The sequence below is a fragment of the Hyaena hyaena genome, unplaced genomic scaffold (genome assembly GCF_003009895.1).
Source record: "Hyaena hyaena isolate Hyena2069 unplaced genomic scaffold, ASM300989v1 scaffold_478, whole genome shotgun sequence".
Lineage (NCBI taxonomy): Eukaryota > Metazoa > Chordata > Mammalia > Carnivora > Hyaenidae > Hyaena > Hyaena hyaena.
Window position 1 is genome coordinate 455,991 of NW_024081110.1, and position 25,514 is coordinate 481,504.

Consider the following 25,514-nt stretch of genomic DNA (forward strand, 5'->3'; position numbering starts at 1 on the left):
TTCTGTTGCTTTATCGTTGGTGTATAAAAATGCAACCGATTTCTGTACGTTGATTTTGTACCCTGCAACTTGGCTGAATTCTTGGATCAGTTCTAGTAGGCTTCTGGTAGAGTCTGTCGGATTTTCGATGTAGAGGATCATGTCATCTGCAAAGAGTGAAAGTTTGACTTCCTCTTTGCCAATTCTGATGCCTTTGATTTCCTTTTGTTGTCTGATGGCTGATGCTAGGACTTCCAGCACTATGTTAACAGTGGTGAGAGTGGACATCCCTGTCGTGTTCCTGATGTCAGGGGGAAAGCTCTCAGTTTTTCCCCGTTGAGGAGGATGTTCACTGAAGGCTTCTCATCGATGGCTTTGATGATGTTTAAGTAGGTTCCTTCTATCCCAACTTTCTCGAGAGTCTTTATTAAGAAGGGATGCTGTATTTTGTCAAATGCTTTTTCTGCATCTATTGACAGGATCATATGGTTTTTATCTTTTCTTTTATTGATATGATGGATCACATTGATTGATTTGCGAATGTTGAACCAGCCCTGTAACCCAGGAATGAATCCCACTGGATCTTGGTGGATCATTCTTTTAATATGCTGCTGGATTCGATTTGCAAGGATCTTGTTGAGAGTTTTTGCATCCGTATTCATCAAGGATATTGGCCTGTAGTTCTCCTTTTTTGCTGGGTCTCTGTCTGGCTTGGGAATCAGAGTGATGCTGGCTTCATAAAATGAGTCCGGGAGTTTTCCTTCGATTTCTATTTTTTGGAATAGCTTGAGAAGAATTGGGATTAATTCTGTTTTAAATGTCTGGTAGAATTCCCCAGGGAAGCCATCAGGTCCAGGGCTCTTATTTATTCGGAGATTTTTGATCACTGATTCGATTTCTTCACTCGTTCTGGGTCTGTTCAGGTTTTCTATTTCTTCCCGTGTGAATTTTGGTAGTGAGTGTGTGTTTAGGAATTTGTCCATTTCTTCTAAGTTGTCCAATTTGTTGGCATACAATTTTTCATAGTATTCGCTGATAATTGCTTGTATTTCTGAAGGGTTGGTTGTAATAAGTCCATTTTCATTCATAATTTTGTCTATTTGGGTGCTCTCTCTTTTCTTTTTGATAAGCCTGGCTAGAGGTTTGTCAATTTTGTTTACTTTTTCAAAAAACCAACTCTTGGTTTCATTGATCTGTTCGATTGTTTCTTTGGTCTCTATGTTGTTTATTTCTGCTCTAATTTTTACTATTTCTCTTCTTCTACTGGGTTTAGGGCATTCTTGTTGCTCTGCCTCTAGTTCCTTTAGGTGAGCTGTTAGATTTTGGACTTGCGCTTTTTCTAATCTCTTGAAATAGGCCTGGAGAGCAGTGAGTTACCACATTTTTAAATTAAGTAACTTAAATACAGAGTAGTAGGCTTGCTGTTATTCTCCTGACTTTATCATATGTAAAATAAAATGTACTTTATTGAGCAGATAGATTTTTCTAGACCTAGTCTGAAAAGGCCTTGGTTCACTCTGATATAATAGAAAGAAATCAGAGGGGGCTAGGTTCCTATCCTGTCCTGGCTATGTGATTTTTAGTAACTATGTGATTTTTGTCAAGTTACTTTGTCTCTCTGCATCTCTTACTCTCCATTTAAAAATGGAGCATTGGGGGTGCCTAGGTGGCTCAGCCGGTTAAGCGTCGGACTTCAGCTTAGGTCATGATCTTCTGGTTTGTTGAGTTCAAGCCCTGTATGGGGCTCTGCCTTCGGAGCCTGTACCTGCTTTGGATTTTGTGTCTCCCTCTCTCTCTGCCCTTCCACCTCTTGTCCTCTCTCTCTCGTCCCCTCTCTCTTACCCCCCCAAATAAATAAATAAGAACATTAAATAAATTAATTAATTAAAAAAATAGAGCATTAGCCTCTGCTCTGTAAATTAGTAGTGACGATGAACTTAGGTATGCATGAGACCTTGACACAGTACCAGCTCAGTAACTTTAGTTCCTATCTTCTTTTGTCCTTCTCTCATTACCGTTGTAAAACCACATATGTAAAGATCATATGTCATGAGTCATTATCAGTCAGTCATTGACATGTGAAATTGATGAAGCCATAGATAAACAACATTGAAAGCCCATTTTGGGTCATTCCTGGTACTGTGTGCTGGGTTACTTGTTTTTATTGCATGCTGTTCTGTTTCTTCAAAGCATTTATCATAACTGTAATTAAAATAATAGTTGTCTGACTAATTGCTAAATGTTGGATTATCCCATAAGAAAATTAGGTGCATGCGGGCAGTGATGGTGTTTATCTTGTTCAATTGTGTATTACTAGGGCTTGACTGTGCGTGACACACAGTTGGTGAGTAATAAATATTTGTTGAATGGATTAATGAATGAGTGACAGTAACTTTCAGGGAGTTTCTGGTAAACTTGGTATGAAACATACAGAAAGAACATACAATCATAAATGCCATAATACTGGAGTAAAGAAATATGGTGGGAATTCAGATGGGTGGCCAGTTTTCTTTCCCCACCTCTGCTTTTGGTTCTTTGGAAGTAATGTTAGCACGGCCTTATGTGGCTCTTACAGGTGACTTTGTTGAGAGTACCTCACTTTGTGTTTCCTTCAAATGGCTCCCCAGAGTGGCAGCATTCTTTTTTAAAAGACTGATAGCTTACTGTGGAGGTGAAATATAGGGGAGAACACACTCAGGCGTATTTGGAATATGACTTACTATTGTCTTTTGGTACAATAATCTGGCGTCAGATGTTAAAAGTGCATACTCTTAGACCTAGCCGTTCAGTTTTCAGGAATCTATCCTTTAGTGTTAAAAGACTGAATTGTGAAGTGGTATTTACAAAGACATTTGTGACAGCAGTGTTTAAAGTAGCCAAAATTGTAATCAACCATGATGTCCACCAAATGGGTGAATGACTGGATAAATTACTGTGCATCTTCACTATAAGTCATGGCACAACCAGTACTTGAAGGCCTGTGTGTATGTATTGTTAAATAGAAAGGCAATTTGCAGAGTAGTGTGTGGTGCAGCCTCACATTAGTTAAGCCACCTTCCCATCCTGAAGTATCTGATTGTGTTTGGATGAGCACAAAGATGAGAACGTATACACATCAGATGGAGACATATCTATATTTATGTCTATCTATAGCTGTCTATATATACGTGTGTGTGTATGTGTGCATGATATATATATGTATATATACGTGTGTGTGTATATATATCAGAAGGTTTTTTTTTCTTGTTACATTGCCCCCAGGCCTTTTATTTTAGGTATTTTCAAGCCTAGAGAAAAGGTGAATGAATAGTAAGTACCTTGCACACCTGTATGCTCTTCACTTAGATTGTTAAGCTTTTCTACATGTTTCCCTCCATCTCTCCATCTCTTCTTTATAACTTTTTTTGCCTTCTCCTTCCTCTTCCTCCTTGCTCTTCTTCCTTCTCCTCTCTCCCTACTCTCCTTGTGTTTTTCCTCAACTATCGGAAAGAAAGTTGCAGATGTCATGACACATGACTCCTAAATATTTCAGCATGGATCTTGAAAATAAGATCATTTTCTTACAAAATCACAATACCAGTATTATACCAAAGAGAATTGACAGAAGACTCATAATATCATCCTATGTACTGTCCGTATTTAAAGTTTCTTCAATTCTGCTAGTGTCTTTTTTTTTTCTTTAACCTCACCTGTGGTCCAGTTAGAGTTTATGCATTGCTTTTATTTATTATGTCTCTTTATTATCTTGCTCTTTTTGTATTTTGTATCATTAGCTCTTTATAAGAGTGAAGGGCAGCTGACTTACAGAATGTCTCATAGTCTACATTGGAAGTTTCAGTATTGGTCCAGTCAGGGCTCTTAGGAAATGAGTTGGAAAGATAGGGGTTGCAGTTGGAAAGCAATTTATTTTGAATTGGTGGTTTCAAATATGGTGCACTTAGTGAACACTAGATGATTTCAGGGTTTGACTCTGGGACTTGGTGGCTAAAGTGAAAGAATAGGTAATTTGAAATGAGATCCTAAGAGCTGAGTGGCAAGGATGTTGCCTGGGTCATACACATGGTAACATGAGTTAGGATTGGAAGGAAGGTCGTGAGCCAGGTGACATAAATTCTGCAAGTGAATATTGGTTGTTAAAGGATGTAGATAGATGACAGGGAATTGGGGAAGACTTTTTTGGCCAGGCAAAATAAGCCTCAAGGAAATAGAAGTTTCCGTAAGGATTGAAGAGGTAATGTTCTAGAAGTGACAGTGGATCTCAAGGAGGTATGGGAAGGTTACTGGAGAAGTGAGGTCCTTGAGGTCACTGAGGTTTTCAGTGAGGCAAGGAGGTAGATGGAATGCTCCATGAAAATACTAATCCCTCAGCAGACCTGACTGGTAATCATGAAGCAGCAATCTCAGAAAACATTTTGGAGTGGCCTGGAAAAGAATTGGAAGAATTGTTTTGGGGGACATGAGAATAGTTCGGTCAGCTAATGTTCCAAAGATGAAGGATGGCCACTTTGTTTCATGCTCTTTTTTTCCCCTCTCTCCTTCACTGTTGTTTTCATTTCTGGAATGCTCAGTCCTTTTCCCACCCAGTGACCTTCATAGTCTTGCAGGCTGTAGTCTCAGCAGTTATAACAAAGAGAATGAAAAATACAGTGATCTAAGAAAGATATAATTTAATATATCTCCCATGTCATAGTCCCAAAAGAAGATTGTCAGGGGCTGGTAGGGAGACTCTTGGATTCATAGCAGATGGTTTTCATTTGGGGGCTCCTAAGTGACTGCTTTTATGCCCATCATCCAGCCTCAGCAGGAAGGTGGCAGGGGAAAGGGGAGTTCACACCCATTTTTTTCAAGGCATAACCTGGAAAGCACCCTTTATCTCTGCTTCCATCCTGTTGGCATTGAATCACATGGTCATACATACCTTCTAGGAAGATGGACAATGTAGTTGATACCAAGGTGGCCATTTACTAAGCTAAAAAGTAGCATTTCCCTTATTAAAGGAAAAAGAGACTAGATACTGGTGGATGACTCGGGGAAATAAGAATATATACATGTTTCTGCTTGTTTGTGGAAACACACACACGTACACAAGAGCAGAACTAGTAAGATGGTGGACCTGTATGGTGTACCTACCAGATCCTCATCTGGTAGAAATGATTGGGGGATGGGAAGCAGAGTACAGAGGATGAAGGAGAGAGGGTTCTTTGATTACACTTTTAGAATTCTGACATTAATATTTCAAAATAAAAGTATAAACATTCTGGGAAAAAAGCTCTAAATGGAATACCAGCAGTGGACAGAATTTTATGAATAATATAATCATGCTGAGGGAGGGAGAGAGAGAGAGAGAGGGAAAAAAGATAGCTTTAAATAACTTTTAACCATATTTTGACTGGATATCCTTAAGCTAAATACAGTATAAACAAATGTTGAACTGTAGTTAGTAGGTTTGTTTTTCCTAGTTCATGAGTTAGCAGTTCTGAAACTAGTTTATGTATATTCTGGGATTGAGAAAATAAATACATGGATTGTGGATAAGATGAGTGATATTTCATGTTGTCAGAGAAAGAAGTTACAGATGGGGAAATGGATGAGGATTTCCATTCCAAATGAGTCCTATGGTATTCAGTTGAAATTGGAGGTATCCGTGTAAACTCATGGCTTTAACATAGACTGAAAAATAGCTGTAAATATGTTACTGTGCACATGTGTTTTTTTATCTATGTACACACATTCTGTAGCTCAGGGTTTCTTTAGCACAGTTGACATTTTGGGGTAGAAATTTTTTTGTTGTGTATGGGGGAGGGCTGTCCTTTGCATTGTAGGATGTTTATCACCACCGTTGGCCTCTGTCTACTAAAAGACAGTAGCATTTCCTCAGTTGTGAGAACCCAGTATTTTCAGACACTGCCATATGTCATGAGGGAGGGGGCAAATCACCCTTGACTGAGAACTGCTGGCATGCTCAGAGGTCATGGAAGCATTTACACCCATAGCAATGAGCATGCCAAGAACCCAGATCTTTTTTTAAAAATACACTTGTCTCATAAATGGAACCACTACTCCGTGATAAAATGGCTGATTTCCAGAAGAGTGTAAGATGAGCCTGATTCATCTTGTATAAGAAAGTAGTCAAGTGCTCAAAGGTGATATGTCAAAAAGTCACAGGAGTTAGCTCTAAGGGGTTACCACTGGCCAATCTGAGAAAACTTCAGCCACAAAATAATGTTATCAATGGATTAAAGCCCATGGAATAAGCAAGAGTCTGTGGGTTCATACTGACATAAGCAGATAAGAAAGATAAAAGAGGAAACAGGCACAGGTCTTTTCTATAGCAGATTTTTAACTGATAAATGTAGAAGAATCCCCATTGGGCAAACATCAAATTGGTTAGGTAAGAATCATCAGTGATGGATGCTAAGATTAGTCGGTGAAAATATGATGAGAAACAGGTATTTGCATCGTTTCGTACTAAATCCCCAAGTGATACTAATTAATTACAATGGGACCTATAACACCTTTAAGTAGACAAACCTAGCAGTTTACCCACATGATCACAGTTAACATCACTAGTAAAGGGACATACCAACATCTCATGCCTCTTGAGATACGATGCACTGAAAATAGCACATCATTTCTGTGATGTTCTTCCCCAAAATGTATGACATGGCTATAATCATGAGGAAACAGCAGACAAACCAAATTGAAAGACAGTGTACAAAATAAATGGCTTGTATTCTTCAAAAGTGTCAAGGTCAAGAAACATGGAGGTGGATCAACTTATCTAGATCAAAGGAAGCCAAGGATATGTGACAACTAAATGCAGGATGAGTTCCTGGAACAGGGAAAAAAAAAAGTTTTTCTTTTGTTGTAAAGGGCATAAATCAGACAGTTGGTGAAATTTGAACAAGGTTTGCAGATTAGATGCTGGTGCTGTTATCAGTGTTGATTTCCAGATCTGGACATTGTACTGTAATTACATGAGAGGCTTACCTTGGTTTTAGAAAATACACTGAAGTCTGTAGAGGTAAAGTGCAGCCTGTCTTTGACTTATCCCCAGATGTTTAAGAAAAATTGTGTGTAAAGAGAAAAAAAATGAATGATAAATGATAAATGAATAAAGAAATATTTGGGGTAAAGGATATATAATAATTCTTTCTACTATTTTATGAGTTTTTTATAATTCTGAAATTATTCCAAAATAAAAAGTTTAAAAAAACAGGTGAAGGGGAGGGGAGCATGTGCCCCTCCTCCCCAAAGCTAAGGAATTTTATTTAAGGAATAAAAACATGCATTTGTGATGATGTATTATTCATCTGATATATTCTAAAGAATAGAGGGCTTAAAGAAATTGTTTCATCAAGGACAATTTACTATCTAGTTGGATAACTGCTTAGTTGCTCAAATGAATTTTTTTCCCTAGGCAGATTGTGAGCTTTTGTTAATAAAAAAATCTTGAGAGCAAAAATGTGATTTGGTTAAAGTTAATTTCTGAGTCCCCATGAAATAAGCTGTGACTTTTGGCCTCTGTTTGATCCTGGCAGTGTGTGCAACTAATGTCTGGCCAGTGTTTTGGAAACAGCAGGTAGTCAGGAGAAGGCTGCTCCTAGGGGTCGTCTCTTCTGTGGCCTGGTGGTGATTTCCCATGCAGATGGGACCTCGTGAACTTTGGTGGAGGTCATTTTCAATTCCCTGTCTAAAACTGAGAGCCATAATTTTTATGAGTATGTGATTAATAATATCGTTGAAGTTATAAACTATGCCTTAGAGTGCCTCTGCTACCGACTTCGTGTTTGAACAGCAATCACTTTAAACTGCACTGTCTTTCCTGGGACATGGGAAAAAAGTAAACTGGGTACAAAATGGTAACTTTCTGATGTGTAGGATATCTCTTAACAGCCCAGTGATTTGTCCCATTTATCTGTTCTTTTGGGCTTTTAGGGAAAAAAGTAGTTCTTTGATTATTCCCCCATTTGGCTTTATAATCAATGAATGTACAGTCTTTGGAGCCATCAGATGAGGCACCTAGATTTTGGTTGTCTGCCATTAGCCATCATTTCATCTTCTAGATTTTGGAAAGGAAAACATAATGATTTGATTTTGCATAGTAATATGTAATATTTCATTCAGAAAACATTTAAGGAGAAAATGCTTTTGTGTAGTAATTTTATCCCTGACACATCATTTAGCAAGATAAAATCTGTTTTCACGCTCTATTTACTATTCAAGTAGAAATATTTTTGAAAGTCTTTGCTTCATTTGTGTGCTTGAGTGGGTCTGGTCTTTGATATCCACAAAGTAAATTAATGTTTGCTTATAATTCCTTTGACTTATCTAAAGTCACATTTTACACCTTTGAATTTGTGATTAAAGCACACCATATCATTTATCCTGTAAAATTGCATACATTTTATTTTTATTTATTTGTTTACTTTTTAAGTGTTTATTTTTGAGAAAGGGTGAGGGAGGGGCAGAGAGACAGAGAGAGAGGCAAACAGGATCAGAAGCAGGCTCTGAGCTGAGAGAGCAGAGCTTGATGCAGGGCTTGAACTCATGAACTGTGAGACCATGACCTGAGTCGAAGTAGGATGCTTAACCGACTGAGCCACCCAGGCGCCCCTTTACTTTATTTTAAGATTTATTTTATTTTTAGAGAGCATACACAAGTAGGATAGTGGTGCTGAAGGAGAGGGAGAGAGAATCCCAGACAGGCCCTACCATCAGCGTGCAGGGTCCATTTTGAAGCTCGATCCCAGAGACCATGAGATCATGACCTATTCCAAAATCAAGAGGTGAACGTAACTGACTGAGCCACTCAGATTCCCCAACTGCATACATTTTATTTTATTTTATTAAAAAAATTTTCAAGTTTGTGGGGCGCCTGGGTGGCTTACTCGGTTAAGCATCCGACTTTCGCTTAGGTCATGATCTCGCGGTTCGTGGGTTCGAGCCCCGCGTCGGGCTCTGTGCTGACTGCCAGCTCAGAGCCTGGAGCCTGTTTCAGTCTGTGACTCCCTCTCTCTCTGACCCTCCCCTGCTCACGCTGTCTCTCTCTCTCTCTCTCCTAGAAATAAATTAAAAAAAATATATTAAAAAAAAATTTTCAAGTTTGTTTATTTTGAGGCAGGAAGGGGCAGAAACAGAATCCAAAGCAAGCTCTGTGCTGCCCTCACAGAGCCTGACTTGGAGCTTGAACTCATGATTCGTGAGATCATCACCTGAACTGAGATGAGAGTCAGCTGCTCAACGAACTGAGCCACCCAGGCACCCTGAACTGCATACATTTTAATTTTTTGATGTCCTCAATCACAGATTTATCACTATCAGAAAACAACCTTGTTTTTGTTCAAATTATCATTATTTCTGAAATCTATGTTAGAGTTTCCTGAAGACAGTCTGATGCTAATTGTTTTGACATCAGCCTCACATGGGAACAAGGAAATTTATACTATCACTAGACTGTAATAGGAGAGCCAATAAAGTTAAATAGGAAATAATGAAGTTTGTAAGTAAACACTTTTATTTAACTGGAGGAGGGAATGACAGAAATCCTGAAAGTTAGATTGCCTTTCTTTATTATTATTTTTTAAATGTATGTTTATTTTGAGAGAGAGACTGAGAGCACGAGCATGGGAAGGGCAGAGAGAAAGAAGTAGAGAAACTCTCAAGCAGGCTTCCCACTGTCCGTGCAGAGCCTGACATGGGGCTTGATCGCACCAACCGAGAGATCATGACCTTAGCTGAAATCAAGTCAGACACTCAACTGACTGAGCCACCCAGGTGCCCCTAGATTGCATTTCTACATTATTTACAGTTTATCCAAAAACTTAAACAACTTGAAACATTTTGAAATACTAATTTGCACCTAAGAACACTTTTTTCGGAAATGAAATTCCAGCTGCACCCTGTTCTTCTAATTTTCATCCTTTCCAGCCCCTCCTTGAGGATGTTTTCTTCCCCTAAACTTCAGTTATTGTATAGGGATAAGCTGCATACTGCCGGCTTTGTCTTCCATTTCTCTGTACCCCACTCTGGATTTCTTCATGTGGACATCTGCCCCCATGCCTTCTATGTTGTGGTTGGATCTGCGTTCTAATTGACGTTCTTCTGAACTCTCACCATGGAGATACCATCAGTCTACTCTCCCAGGCCTCTCCAGTTGAACTTACACAAAGTAAACCACATATTTTCTTCCTAACCTGTTTCTCGTCTTTAAGTGGGGTCTTCAGTCATGTAGCATGGCAGAGCCAGCAGTGTGCATGTTGTGATTGACTTCTCTCCCCGTCTTTTTTTTTTTTTTAAGATTTTATTTATTTTTTTCATTAAAGTTTGTTTATTTAGAGAGCTTGAGCAGGGGAGGGAGAGGGAGAGGGAGAGAGAGAGGGGGGAGGAGAGGGAGGGAGAGGGAGGGGGGAGGGGGAGAGGGAAAAGGAGAGAATGACAATGACTCCCAAACAGGCTTCATGCTGTTAGCACAGAGCCCAATGTGGGGCTCAGACACGTTAACCATGAGATCATGACTAGAGCCCAAAGCCAGAGCTAGACACTTAACTGACTGAGCCACCCAGGTGCCCCTAAAGATTTTATTTTTAAGTAATCTTTACTGTGGGACCTGAACTTACAACCGAAGACTTAATTGAGTGAGCCAGCCAGGTACCCCTGTCTCCTCCATTGATGCCCACTAAGTCACCATGCCCTGTCTGCCTGCTAGATGTCTCTCAAGTCCAGCTGCTTTTCTCCATCTGTAATGGCCACACTCGCGCTGTGGTCCGAGGCCTTGCGGTTTTTCAGCACGTCTCCTGCAGTTGTCAGTAATGTGTTTCCCATCTTCACCCTCCCCCCTCCCCAGACCCCTTTCCAGTAACAGCCTGAATTGTTCCAGGAGTTCAAACCTGGTTATTCCTGCCCTGTTCCAACTGTTGTGGTTGCTCTCAAGGAAGGGTGAAATGTTTGCATGACTGCCTGACCTGGACACGCCCGCCGGCCTTCTCAGGCACCCTGCTCTCTCCTTTGCTCATGCTCTTTGGCCGTGGCCCCCATCTTCCAGGTCTCTCCATACAGAATACCTGGTGGTGTCCATTTGCTTTTGACAACAGTGAGAATTCTAGATTCCTCCCTTATATTACCCATCTTTGTGTCCTTCTGTGTCTTTCTCTGTTTCTTTCCCCAGCTCGGATGATTTGCGTAAGTCACAGATAACTTCCTTTTCCTGGAATGCCACATTTGTTGTTGCCTATGCATAGAAGTCTCTTTTGGCAAGCCATTCCCTTTTCTTCTTCAAAAGTGCTTTAGTTTTGTCTGTTTGTAAAACATACAACAAAGGGATTCAGTTCCCTTTCATAGCCTGACCTCTTTCAAGGAGTCTTTTATTCTAAATTCTTGCCTGCCGTTTTGGCTTTCTAAGCACTCATAGCATGTTGCTTTCAGTTCCTCTTCATTTTCATCTACTCGAATATCACCTGTAATTTAGTCAGATGTCACATTTTTGCAGTGATTTGTTAGGTATACATTTGTGTCATCAGAAGAAGTTTTTACAACTTCCAGTACTTTCGTTGTAGAAATATACATAATTACAACAGCTCTTCAACACATGAGTTGTTGAGAATTGGTCATTACCCACAGAGCAAGATTGGGTTAAGTGTGCATTTGTTTGGGGCGTGTGCTATGAAAGATATTTATTAGGTCATTGTCTTTATGTGATAACTTCTTCCTTGGAAATTTATGTAGCTAAAGGAATAGCATTAATGTTTTAATTTGGAACTTTGTCAATGTTTTGAAGTAGTTTGAATAGATTGAAAATTGGCTTTCATAAAGTTTTTAGGCACTTGGTATTTTCTGAGTAGGGAGCACATATGCTCAGATTTTAGCACATGGTTGCTAACATTGCCTAGTATAAAGAGATGCATAAAGAAATGCCTAGTTGGTTGGCTCAGAAATAGGAAATCATACTGAAAAGTATGCCCTTCTCCCCCATATGTATACATGAGAGTACAGGGTAACCTGCTTTAACAAAGATTCTTAAATACAGTAGTATAAATAAGAATATTATTTACTTCTCATTTAACTGGCTGGCTGGTCTGTGCTGATGGGGCAAGTTTGTGTCCTGTGGTCCTGTGGTCATTCTGGGAGATAGATCCCCCCTCCCCCTCCCCCCTGCTATCACATTGCTCTGCTTCCCCTTCATTTCCAGAGCTGAGTTCCTGCCAAATCAGGAAGCCCATAGGAAGGAGGAGGAAAGGAAGCCTGATAATTATTCTTTTCAAGTAAGCGAGGCTGGAGTTGGGCACATCGCTCTAACTTCCGGCCCCTTGTCTAGGAATTAGTTTGTCAGGTCCAGCTGTAAACCAGACAGGAAGATAGAGTCTGTGTCTGGGGGGTCTTTTGTTCTGCTAAGACTCTGTTACTGTGTAAAAAATGGAAATCACATTTTCAATGAAACCCACAGACTGTCATATTTTTAAACATATATTGCTATTACAATTTCTATTTTACTAAACTTTAGATAAATGATTCATTCTCTCTAGATCACAATTTCTTAGTTTTCCACCTCTTTTCCTTGTAATTTTCTTATTCTGTGACTGGTTACTGAAAAGTTTCCCCAAAGCAGGTACCATAATGTTATAGTGTTTGCTCTCAATTCTTTCTTGTGTGTGATATCTAATTACTACACGAACAGTAGGTTTACAATAAATGTTGATAGGTATAGACTAATTTGCTCAGAATGTCAACATTGTTAAAAGCCTTATAGTGAATGTCCACCACCTTTCTTAGGGAAGGGCTAGAGAGTAAATAGCTTAGACTTTGTGGGTCATATGGTCTCTGTTACAACTGATTGACTTTTAGAGCACAAACACTGTATGTAAAGACTGCTGTTTTCCAAAAAAGCTTGATATACAGAAATAAGGGGTGGTCTGATTTGCGTGCCGAGTTTGCTGAGCGCTGCCTAATAGGATGGCTGTGTTCTCTGGATAGAAAGAGGTGTAAACTTTTGAGGAACTGGATTCCTCGAGGATATGAAACCTGAAGTTAGGGAGGGAGGTCAGTGCTGAGGTTTCAGATGCAGTGCAACTGTTGTCTGATGTGGGTTTTTTTTTTTTTTAAGTTTGTTTATTTATTTGGGGGGGGGGCAGCAAGAGAGGGAGATATAGAGAGGATCCCAAGCAGGCTCCGCACCTGCAGCATGAGCCCAATGTGGGGCTCGAACTCCTGAACTGTGAGATTATGACCTGAGCCAAAAACCATGAGACAGATTCCTAATGGACTGAGCCACTCTGGCTCCCCTGTCTGATGTTTATTAACAACATAGTGTCTTCTGCTGTGTATCAGTTCTCGGATGAAAGGATAATAATGAGCACAACATTGATGCACGTTCCTGAGCACCTGGCATTGCCTTAAGCATTACGTCATTTGTACCTCATTACAGTAATGCAGAACAGGTCCTGTTGTGCTCACCACTTTGCAAATGAGGAAACTAAAAATTTGAGAGGTGAAACAGCTTACCCAAGGTAAGAAGTAGATCTGGTGCTTGAGCCTGAGTGTCTGATTCTTTGCTCACTTTGGAATATTTTTGTAAAAGTGAGCACTCTATTAAGACTTGAATAGCAAGATCAGAAACGGGCTTTCTAGGTTTGTCATGCGGCGGAATGGTATGATGAGGACTGTGCTGTCTGTGATGGTGTAGACGAGTACAGAAGTGGGTAAAGAAACTGGGAGGAATTAGCAAACCTCCCGTTTCTTCAGCTCTAACATGCTCCTGTCCCCTGCTCCTCTTGCGGAAGCCTGATGGAATTCCCGCTTCCCCTGAATTTGACATGCCTCTCATCCTCCCTTTTATTCTCTCTGCATCTTTGTAATCTGCGTGACCAAGATCAAATACTCCCTTCATAAAGCCCCTCTATCTCACAGAACTCTCCCGATACCTTTCGAGTCCCTGTTGTGGCAGTTAGCCATTGTAACTTAACTTTGTAGCGGTCCGTTGTCCCAGGCTTGGTGCTGCCTGCTGGATCACAAGCTGTTCTTTTCTTTCTCTTCTTTTTTTTCCTTTTATCTCCCCCTCCTCCTTTCTTACTACTCATTGAAGTGTACTTGACATAAAATGAACTTCTCATATTTATTCAGTTTGATGAGTTTCGACATATGTATTCACTGTGAAGCCATCACCATAATCAGGATGCTGAACATTTCTATCACCTCCAAAAGTTTCCTCCTTGGCGTTTGCAGTCCTCTGTCTCTCTGTCCCTGACCCGGTGCAACCGGGTGATCTGCTTTCTGTCACTGTAGGTTGTTTAGCCTTTTCTGAAATTTTATATTACTGGACTCCTGCAGAAGTCTTTCAAAATTCAGCATAATTTTTTTGAGATTCATCCTTTTGTGTTTAGTAACCCCTGTCTTTTTATTGCTAAATAGAATTTCATTGTATGGACAAACCACACTTTGCTAATTCATTGACCTGTTGATGGACATTTAGATTGTTTCCAGATCTGACTATTGCAAATAAAGTAATAACTTATGTGTATAAGTGTTTGTATAGGTTACTTAGGAGTGACTTGTCTGAATCTTCTGTGTGAGGATATGTTTAACTCTTTAAGAAACTGCCAAGTAGTTCCAAAATGTTTGTGCCATTTATATCCTCACCACAGGGTGTGACAATTCTGCTGTTCCACGTCCACATTGATATGTGATATTTCTGTCTTCTAACCTTTAGCCACTTAAATTGGTTTTAGGAGGCATCTCATTGTATTTTGTTGATGATAGCAATGTTGAACAACTTTTTAGAAAATGTTTTATTTATTTTTGAGAGTGTACAAGTGGGGAAGGGGCAGAGAGAGGGGGACAGAGAATCCAAAGCGGGCTCTGCGCTGACAGCACTGAGCCCAGTGTGCGCCTCAAACTCACAAACCCTGAGATCACAACCTGAGCTGAAGTCAGATGTTCAACCAACTGAGCCATCCAGGCACTCTGAACAACTTTTTATTTGCATATTTTCTTTTGTGAAATGTGTTCAGCTCCATTGCCATTTTTTACATTGTCATCTTATTGTGCTCTAAGCATTCTTTATATATTCTAGATACAAGTTCTTTGTCTGATATATGTGTTGCCCACATTTTCTCTGCCTGTGGCTCGCCATTTTGTTTACTTGACTGTATCCTTTGAAGCAGACTTCTAAATTTTGATGAAGTACAATTTCTTTTTTTGTGGCTCATGGTTTTTGTGTACTGCCTAAGAATCTGTTGCCTACCTCAAGATACCAGATTTTTCTCCTATGTTTCCCGTAAGTCTTACAGTTTTAGGGCTTACTTTTAGGTTTGTGATCCAATTTGGGTTGTTTTTTGTTTATGGTATAAGTTAATGGTTGAAGTTCATTCTCTTTTTTTCCCAAATGGACGTCTAGTTGCTAGTACCATTTACTGAAAAGACATTTATTTCCCTATTGAATTGACTTGGCAGTCACAAGATTCTCAGGCTTATGTTTAGTGTTATATTGCTACCACAGATTTAGACCTTTTTTGTCGTTGCTTAAAGTCAAAGAGATGGATAATCTTACCTAGTTCTTGCTAGGTCATAAGACACAGATGATAAATTTCTCTAAATAATAAGGCTTAGGTATTTTAACTGACTCATTGTTCTCTAATTCCATCTGATATCTTCTTATTTTTAGGTGTTACACATAATATCGCGTTACTCCGAGAGGTGATAATCAACTCACGTTTTATAGAAGGAGACATCAACACTAAATTTCTTTCTGACATGTATCCTGATGGCTTTAAAGGTTTGTGTGCATTGAAGTATTTTACTATATTAAACTTATTACTTTTATACTTTATTATAATGTATAGTTTTTCTGTTTTGAAATTAAGGCCTTTGGTATATACTGTACTTGATTTATTAACAGAGTATCCTAGACTATTGACATTGATGATTAAAAAAACATTTTTTTTAAATGTTTGTTTTAGAGACAGAGCATGCTCAGGGGGCGGGAGGGCAGACAGAGAGGGAGACACAGAATCTGAAGCAGGCTCCAGGCTCTGAGCTGTCAGCACAGAGCCTGACACAGGGCTGAAACCCACAAACTGCGAGATCATGACCTGAGCCGAGGTTGGACGCTTAACCGATTGTGCCACTAGGCACCCCTGATATTCATGGTTTTGAGTATTCATGAATGACTTATGAATGTGCAGTAATCCATAATTTTGTTGAGTGAGAAATTCAACTGTAATGAACATTTTGGACTCTCTTCTCTGCTGCCTTGCTATAGTTTAACCTCTAGCCCGATCAAGAGAAAAGATCAGAATTCTATTTTCAGGATTTCTGTATGGTTTAAGTCTGCTGGCTAATGCATCTGCGGTGGTCATGTGTCATGAAACAATAGGAGGCAACAGGTGAAAACTTGAGGGAACTTTTAGAGCAAACATGCTTGCATACATACATTTGTGGGTATGTCTATATGTGTACATAGATGTATTAGATCCCATTACCATGGAGAAGAAAATGAGGCATTTAAAGTTTGTAATTGAAGTTGATTACTATGTGCTATATATTTAGCAGCAGAAAATGTTGCACATTTGCAAGGGAACTCAGAAATTTACTTGAAACTTAACATCACCATTTTCTGTGATAAACTTAATATATTACATTTCTGTTTTGATAGGGAATTATCAGCATGGACACTGTAATTCTATAAATGCTTATACAAGATAGGAACAGAGTTAAAAAATTGTTAGAAGTTGTGAGAAGGACCATTAGCAATTATTTAATCTCAATTATTTAATCTCTTTATTTTCCCTGTGAGGAAACCAAAGCCCAGAGACCTTGATAAGGCTAAATGGCCAGTAGTATAATAAAGCCAGAAGCTGAACTTAGAGTTTCCATGTCCTATTTTGGTATCATTCAATTGTGCCAGGATTCACAATCACAAATCATACAGGTTTTCAGAGTATGCTGTATGTTGTTGTTGTAGAATACCTGTCAGCACTTTAAAAGTACACACCTCACTTTGCCATTCTTAATGTGGAGCTCTTACTGTCTTCCCTCACATTATTCTCTGGTCAGTCCTTCTCTGAATGGCTGCTATCACTTGTTCTTCAGATTACTCTGTTTCCTCCTTCCTATTTTTCCCTAGAACAAATATCTGATATTTTAAACTGTATCATCTTTGATTGTTTGATATATGTGCCTGAAAAAGACAGCAGGAAGTGGCCACTGAAGTGAATCCAGGATCTTCTCCGTATGTTTGAGGCCAGGTCATTTTTGTCCCTTTGGGATTACCCGTCTGCTTCCCATCTGTCCAGCTCTCCTAGGCAGTGTTCGCAGTCAAGGACGTGTTTTTGTGACTGCATTAAAATTTTCTATTATGTGTGTTTATTATCCCAAATATGTTTGTGGTCTAGGACAGAGTTACTAACGGTTCTAAGGTTAACCTTTGGAATGACTGTGCCTGAAACTAAAAACTAGGATGCACAAGAATGTATTCTTCATGTCTGCTTATTAGATTCTCATGTTGAAAAGCTGCTGTCCATTTATTTGAAAAATAAATGAAAACTGGGGAAGATGTTATTTTGACTCTGGAGTAAAGGGAAAATGAGGAAGAAAATATTTTAAGAATTATAATTTCAAGTGGCCTGTAATGAACATTTTGGACTCTTTTCTCTATTGCCTTGCTACAGTTTAACCTTTAGCCCCATCAAAAGAAAAGATCAGAATTACTTTTCTCTTCTGGAAAGTTGCAGGTTTTTACCAAAAACTGGATTCAACACAAGTAATATACCATTAATTATACCTTTCTCTTTTCCATTAAATTTAGTCAAGTCAAATTTAGTATTTCTGTTCCTTTAAAAGTGGCATAACCAAATCAGTAGGAGTTTGCTCATGGGTGAGTCATAGGTTGACACCCCACCATGGTTTCTGTTGCACAGAGCTGTGTAACAAGATAATTAAAATACAATACAATACAATACAATACAATACAATAAAGTAAAGGGAACTTAATTTGCAGCAAATGAGGAGATCATGGGGAATAACTTCCAAAGCTGTGCCTGTCTGAGCAAGGGTGAATCAGTTACTTTAAATAAGGGTTAGGATGAATATTTAGACACGGAGCCTCGTCTTTGTATGTAAAGGCAGGCATAAAGTCTCATATGTGCCATAAGGAAACAAACCTGTATATACATTGTTTGTTATGTAAATGAGGCTTGTTCCTCCTTTGGTGGAGATTTTAGTATAATGAGGTAAAGGTAACTGTCAGTCATTCCAATGCCCATCTGTGCAGTTACAAGTTGGGGGTAGGGGGCGGTGGCGTGGTTAGTTTTAAACTGGTCTGGGTGGTCTGACTGGTTGGTACTCTTTGGGCAGTTGTTATTGCTTTGGGGGTAGTTTTGGTTTCTGTCACAGATTATCCCTATAGGGTCTTTTGTCTAAGTCAAGAGGTAAGCTGGAAAGAAGAGCGTAAGGAAAAACGGGGACAAAGGCTAGTGGGCACTAGCAGGTGGGCAGTGCAGGTCATGTCTTGGGGTCTAGCTAGTGATAGTGGTAAAATGAAATTTGGGCGTTGCCTTTGAGAATTCAGTCATTAAAATCATTCACCAGATAATTGGTGTAGGCTCTAGAAGAAAATGGAAAACAAATAATACATATTCCCTGCACTTAAGAAGCTTATATTTACAAGGGTAATAAATATGTAAAAAACTAACCACAGAGAAAAACCACTTCCAAGTCAGAGGATCAGGGATGGCTTCAAGGTTGAGGTAGCACTTAGACCGCTGCGGCACCTCACCAGGGCGGATCTGGGGTGCTGCTCCTCTGTGCCCAATCCATCCTCTCTGACGTGATGCCCATAGTTTGAAATCAGCCTTGGAGAAAGTATTTACAGTGAGGAAACCATCAAAACCTGCACACTGGTGCGTTTCTTCATCCTTCACTCCCGAGTTGATTGTTAATCATTCACCAGCATACCAGCGCCTGGTCCTTTGCCCAGAATATACAAAGGAAAAGGCTTACCATGTATGGAGGAAGACCTAGAAGAATCGCTGAGGACAGGCCGTGCTATGTTAGAATTCCTATAGGAGTAAGTGGCAGAGCTTACTGAAAAATGGTAAGAACATTTAAGGACATTAAATTAGAAGAGAAGACCTCAATAAACTATAAAACCTCTGATTTTTAGAAGTATTTCAGCAAAGTGAAAGGTGGGATGGTCACTTTAAAATTTTTTAAATGTTTTATTTATTTCTGAGAGAGAGAGAGAGACAGAGAGAGAGAGACAGCATGAGCAGGGGAGGGTCAAAGAGAGAGGGAGACACAGAATCTGAAACAGGCCCCAGGCTCCGAGCTAGCTGGCAGCACAGAGTCTGATGCAGGGCTTGAACCCACGAACTGTGAGATCATGACTTGAGCCAAAGTCGATTGGTTAACCTACTGAGCCACCCAGGCACCCCGGATGGTCACTTTTAAGAACCAAATTACTGACCCTAAGGAATAAATGGAAATTTCTCAAAATATGTAGTTAAAAGGTAAAGAGAATGAAATGTGTGAAATAAGAGATGTGAAGGGATAGTCCAAGAGAATTTGTGCATATGTAACAGTTTCATGAAGAGAAGATAGACAAAGGAATAATTAATTATAAAATTTTAAACGAAATAATGGAGATTTTTTTCCACTGTTCTTGAGAAAGCCTTGATGTGTTGTTGCAAAGATTCACTAAGTTTCAGACAAGATTAATGAAAAAAAGTAACTCTTCTAGGTATATCGAGCAAAAAAATCTTTAAATCTTCTAGAAAGAAAAAAAAAAGCACCAAATTGTATGCAGAGAATGTAGAATGAGATCATCTTATAAGCTGGAAATTAGAAAATCTTAAAATACCTGCTTCATTAGAAAGTACTTGACCCAAGAGGTACGATACCCAACTAACATATCTTTAATTTCTCAATTACGAAAAGAGATTTTATTTATATAAAATTTTTTAAGTTTATTTATTTATTTTGAGAGAGAGGGAGAGATAGAGTAGGGGAGGGGCAGAGAGAGGAAGACAGAGAACACCAAGCAGGCTCCGTGCTGCCAGCACAGAGCTTGACCTGAGGCTTGAACCTATGAAACCATGAGATCATGACCTGAACCAAAACCAAGAGTTGGACGCTTAACTGACTGAGCCACCCAGGCACCATGAAAAGAGGTTTTAAAATAAAGATTCAGAAATATGTCATTATATCTTTTGAGGAAATTGAAGAATGTGTTTTAACCAGTTTGAAGTAAAGATGATAGCTTAACTATACACATTTTTTTCTAATCAGTGAATTGAAGTTTTTATTATTTTTATTTTTACTATTTTAAGTAGGCTTCATACCCAACGTGGGGCTTGAGCTCACTGCCCTGAGATCAAGAGTTGCAGCTCCACTGACTGAGCCAGCCAGGTGCCCTGAATTGAGTTGTGTGTATGTGTGGGTGTGTGTGTTTTGAAAGACACAAGCCCATAAGGAAAAGTAGAGAAGATAGCATTCCTGAAAATGAAGAACCAAAATATGATTCTTAACTGACTTAGCAACCTAAGAAAGTTGAATCCTAATCTGACAATGTGAAAAACTGGGAAGTTGCTCATTAACACTGTGGAATCCTTCAGTAGTCTTAGCCCTTATTTAAGTGTCAGGAAGCTTGGGAAATTTCTAAAGGTAGGACTATTGATCTAAAAATCTCTGGAAAAATTCTCCATATCCTCTCCTTCACTCTTTAGAGGAGGGTGGCCCTCTCCTCCCCCCTGGCAAAGACTTTGAGATTCTTCTCTATGGAGAATAAGATGCCCTTTACCCCAGGGGCACCAGGCACAGTTGGACAGAGGATTGAGTGAATGTGGACATACTGAATGTGGTGACTCCCTTCTCGCAACCTGTGTTCCCCACTTGGTTCTCAGAGGACTGACAGGTAGACAGGTACTCGCAGGCACAGTAGTGGAATATCTTTCTCTGACAAATCTCACTGGCCATAGAGAGATTCCCTAAGATCCCCCAGTCCATGAAGCCTACACATGAAGCAAACAGTCAGCAAAGCCACAGCCCACAAAGAGAGAACATGCATAGCTCAGGATGAGGACATCTGTCAGCATCATTTAAGACGACACTAGTTTGAAAGGGAATCCCCAGAGGACTGTTAAAAATAGATGATAGAACTAAAGCCACTTAGGAGAACACTGATCGGGCTTCTGAAAAACTGGGCCATGCACATGGGGTGGTAATAGCAGGAGGTTTGCAGAGGTGTATCACAGACCTTGTGGTTGCTACTGTGTGATGTGACCTGCACGTAGTACCTACCAACTTAATGAGTAAGGGCAGGAGAGCCTAAACCTTGTTTGAAGTTTGGGAATTTTGTGGGAGATTCTCTCCCCACACTCTCCAACTCCTACAAAGGCTAAGAAGGTGAGGGATAATTGTGAGGAGGGAGTTTTTCTCCTTTCTTTCACAAATATGTAGTGAACCTGTTAGGTTAGAGGTAGTGTCTAGGGTTTGGGGATGCTGAAAAGTATTATTATTTTTTTTAATGTTTATTTTTGAGACAAAGAGAAAGCATGGGGGAAGGTCAGAGGATCTGAAGCAGGCTCTGTATGGACAGCAGAGAGCCCGATGCAGGTCTTGAACTCACACACTATAATATCATGATCTGAACCAAAGTCTGACGCTTAACTGACAGGGCCACCCAGGCGCCCCCTGGAAAGTATTTTTAAAAGCCCAAGGGTTTAAAAAATATTTTTTTTAATGTTTATTTTTTAGAGAGTGAGAGAGACAGAGAGAGCGTGTGCACGCAGGGGAGGGGCAGAGAGAGGGAGATACAGAATCCAAAGCAGGCTCCCGGCGCTGAGCTGTCAACACAGAGCCTGATGTGGGGCTCAAACCCACAAACTGAGAGATCATGACCTGTGCCAAAGTCAGACGCTTAACTGACTGAGCCACCCAGGCATCTCCAAAAGGCCCAAGGGGGTTTTTAAATCAAGGCCTGCACCTTTTCCCAACCTTGTTTTCTGTGATACAGTAGAGATTTCAAGCCTTAATGCTCTTGAAGGTTTCAAAAGATGGGCTTGAGAGAAACCCTTAGAACTCTTCCCAGGCTAGGGTTCTAACTTTTACGTGGAAGTGACTCGTGGCTATTGCTCTTGCTAGAGGGTGCGAGGCTGCATCTGCATGCCAGGCTGGAGGTTCTCAGTCTCTCTGCCACCTTACTCTTTGGACCCCATGGACTCCAGGGTCATGCTTGTGAATCTTCTCAATCAGGGTTGGCAGAGATGAAACACAAGAGTCAGGTTGAAGTGTTCTCTTAGTTTACCTTCACACTTGAGAAAGGGATAGGAAGACTCTAAAAGAATTTAAATACGCTTTGCATCCCAAAATTCTAGGTGCTTAGGATTCATCAGTAAGTGGAAACAGGTGCTGCCCACGTGGGGTTTGCATCGCCAGGAGTTAGTGGGCAGCATGCTTTCCCAACCCCTTCACCTCACCTCTGCAGGTGTTTGCACATGTAAAGCTGCTCATGGTCAGTACACTGTACTTGCCCTAGCTTGTTCGCCTAAAGCTGGGAATTGATGCAGGCACGCCAACCCCCTTGGCCCGAACTGCTGTCCTCTAGTCTGGACTCAGAGTAGCCTTCTCACAGGCCTCCGTACTGCCTCCATTGCACTTTGTAATTAATCTTCACCCAGCTGCCAGAGTTCACTGTTAGAACCAAATCCTGTCTTCCCCCTCCTTTATTTTGAAAGCCTTCAGTGAATGAAAGGCTAAGCAAATAGCAGTGTACCCATGCTATAGAATACTACTCAGTGTGAGAATGGAAGAAACTCTGATTCACTCAAAAGCATGGGTGAATCTCAAAAATACTGGGTGCAAGAGAAGCTAGACATGAAAGAGTACTTGCTATCTGGTTCCGTTTAAGTGAAACTAGAAAAGAATGTAATTGCTCGAGATCAGGGAGGGAAAGGAGGTACAGAGGTATTGATTGGAAAGAGATGCAAAGGAGTATTTTGGAGTAACAGAAAGTTCTGTATAGATTGTTGTGGTGTTTCTATGGGCATACACATTTGTCAAAACTCCATTGAATCGCTCATTTAAAATGGACCCGTTTATTGTATGCAAATTGTAACTCAAAGTTAAAAAAACCTAAATTTGTTAATGGTCTCCATTACAGTTAGAATAAAATAAAAAGTGATGGTTTACAAAAAAAGTAGGTGCTAAAAAGCTGTTGGCTGAAAATTCAGTGCCTTTTCTAATTAAAAATTCTTTGAAATCAAAATAAAATAAAATTTGTTTAAAAACCTACTTAATGAAAACTAAAACCTAGTTTTAAATGACAAAATGCTAAAATAATTTTCCTTAAAATCAGGAACAAATGAATTCTGTAAAATGACTGTTATTATCAATCATTTTTATTGCTTTGGAATATCAAAAAGACCAAAACCAAGTTGGTTTAAATATTTTGAAAAGAAGAGAGAAAATTTTCTCTTTTTCCATATATAATTGTGTCCCTAGAAAACCCAGAAGATACTACTAAAAATTTCTAGACTTAAAAAGGCATGTTTGACAAGGTGGCTGAATCCAGTAAGATAAACATGCATAGTTAATATCTCTTCACTATGTTAGTAAGAGCCAGCTTGAAATGAACCCTGTTCGTATTAACCGTAGTGTCTTGTAAAATAGTCGAGAGAAATTTAATAGGAAAGATATAGAACCTATAGGATTCTCTAAGCTATAAAAATCTTGTTGAGAAAGATGTGAACAGATGGAAAAACATCAGTTATTTATTTTCTTTCAAATTTTTATTTAAGTTCAAGTTAGCTAACACATAGTATAGTATTGGTTTCCAGTAGTAGAATTTAGTGATTCATTGAGTAGCCAGTAGTCATCACTAGTGCCCTCATCCATTTAGCCCACATGCCCACCGACCTCTAGAAACACTCAGTTTATTCTCTATGGTTAAGAGTCTCTTATGGTTTGCTTCCCTCTCTGTTTTCATCTTATTTTATTTTTCATTCTCTTCTCCTATATTCATCAGTTTTGTTTCTTAAATTCCATTTATGAGTGAAATCATATGGTATTTGTCTTTCTCTGGCTGACTTATTTTGCTTAGCATAAAACACTGTAGCTCTACCCATGTTGTTGCAAATGGCAAGATTTCATTCTTTTTGATGGCTGATCAGTATTCCACTGTGTGTACACACACACACACACACACACACACACACACACACACACACACTACGCCTTCTTTATCCATTCATCAGTCCATGGATATTTGGGCTCATTCTTTCCATAGTTTGGCTATTGGCGATAGTGCTGCTGTACATATTGGGGTGCCTGTGACCCTTCAAATGACTATTTTTGTATAGTTTGGATGAATAGCTAGTAGTGTACTTGCTGGGTCTTGGGTAGTTCTATTTTTTACTTTTTGATGAACCTCCATAGTGTTTTCTAGAGTGGCTGTACCAGTTTGCATTCCCACCAGCAACGTAAGAGGGTTCCTCTTTTTCCACATCCTCACCAACATCTGTTGTTTTCTGAGTTGTTAAATTTTAAACACATCAGTTATTGTTTGGGGATTCAAATGGTGTAGGAGTGCCATTCTATCTCAAATTGATACACAGACTTTATGTCATTCCAGTTAAACTCACAAGGTCCACTACATTAAATGATTTAAAAGATTATATGTATGCATAAATTTCTGAAAATATTAAAGAAAATTATGAAGAATGATAGAGGAAAATTGGCCTTCCATGGATTAAAATGTATCGCTAAGCTCTATATCTAAACAATATGATATAAAGTGACAGAATGGGGGGTGCCTGAGTGGCTCAGTCCATTAAGCATCTGACTCTTGATTTCTCCTCAGGTCATGATCTCATGGTTTGTGGGATGGAGCCCCACGTTAGGTTCTGCACTGACAGCATTGCCTGCCTGGGATTCTCCTGTCTGCTCTCTCTACTTCTCCTCCTCCCACTCATACTTTCTCTATCTGTAAAGAAATAAACAAACATTTAAAAAAATAAAGTTTAAGAATGGAAGTATTTGAAAGGAAACAAAAAATATGGTTAAATATGTCAGTGTAATGGAATAGGGAGCTCATAAGCAGAAATTAGTATATGTGGGAATTTTTCCTCTTACTACATATGAAATGTTAGAACCTTCTTTTATGCCAAATTTTAAAAAAATGAGTCCCAGGTAAAGAGTAACTGTAAAACATAAAAACAATTAGAATAAAACTGAGGAGTCTAGTTACTACCTAGACATTGGAATGATCTTTTAAAAGAGTGGTGTAAAGATGTCTAAAGAAAACCCATGATATGACTGTGTTTTATAAAATTTTTCTGTATAGTGTTCTGTAAAACTTCTGTTTGTTTTTGTCTTTGGCAAAGTACTAAGTGCTGATTGAGTATTTTTAAAGAATTCTAAATGGCCCATAAACTTGAAATTGAAAGCTGTTTTAAAAAAATTAGTTTTCATTTAAAATTATTTTGTATGTCCAGTGTCCATTAAATAGCTAAAACATAGATTATTTTTGGATTTCATATGTCAGTCAT

The 25,514-nt window shown here is 39.3% G+C and overlaps 1 protein-coding gene across 1 annotated transcript in view; it reads left to right on the forward strand.

Moving 5' to 3' along the window:
• PCCA (propionyl-CoA carboxylase subunit alpha) overlaps positions 1 to 25,514 on the forward strand; it is a 410,939-nt gene that overhangs the window by 196,446 nt on the left and 188,979 nt on the right. Inside the window, exon 17 of the mRNA XM_039254278.1 lies at positions 15,635 to 15,745. Within this exon, the coding sequence (XP_039110209.1) occupies positions 15,635 to 15,745 (111 nt within the window). The remainder of the gene's footprint in view (positions 1 to 15,634; positions 15,746 to 25,514) is intronic.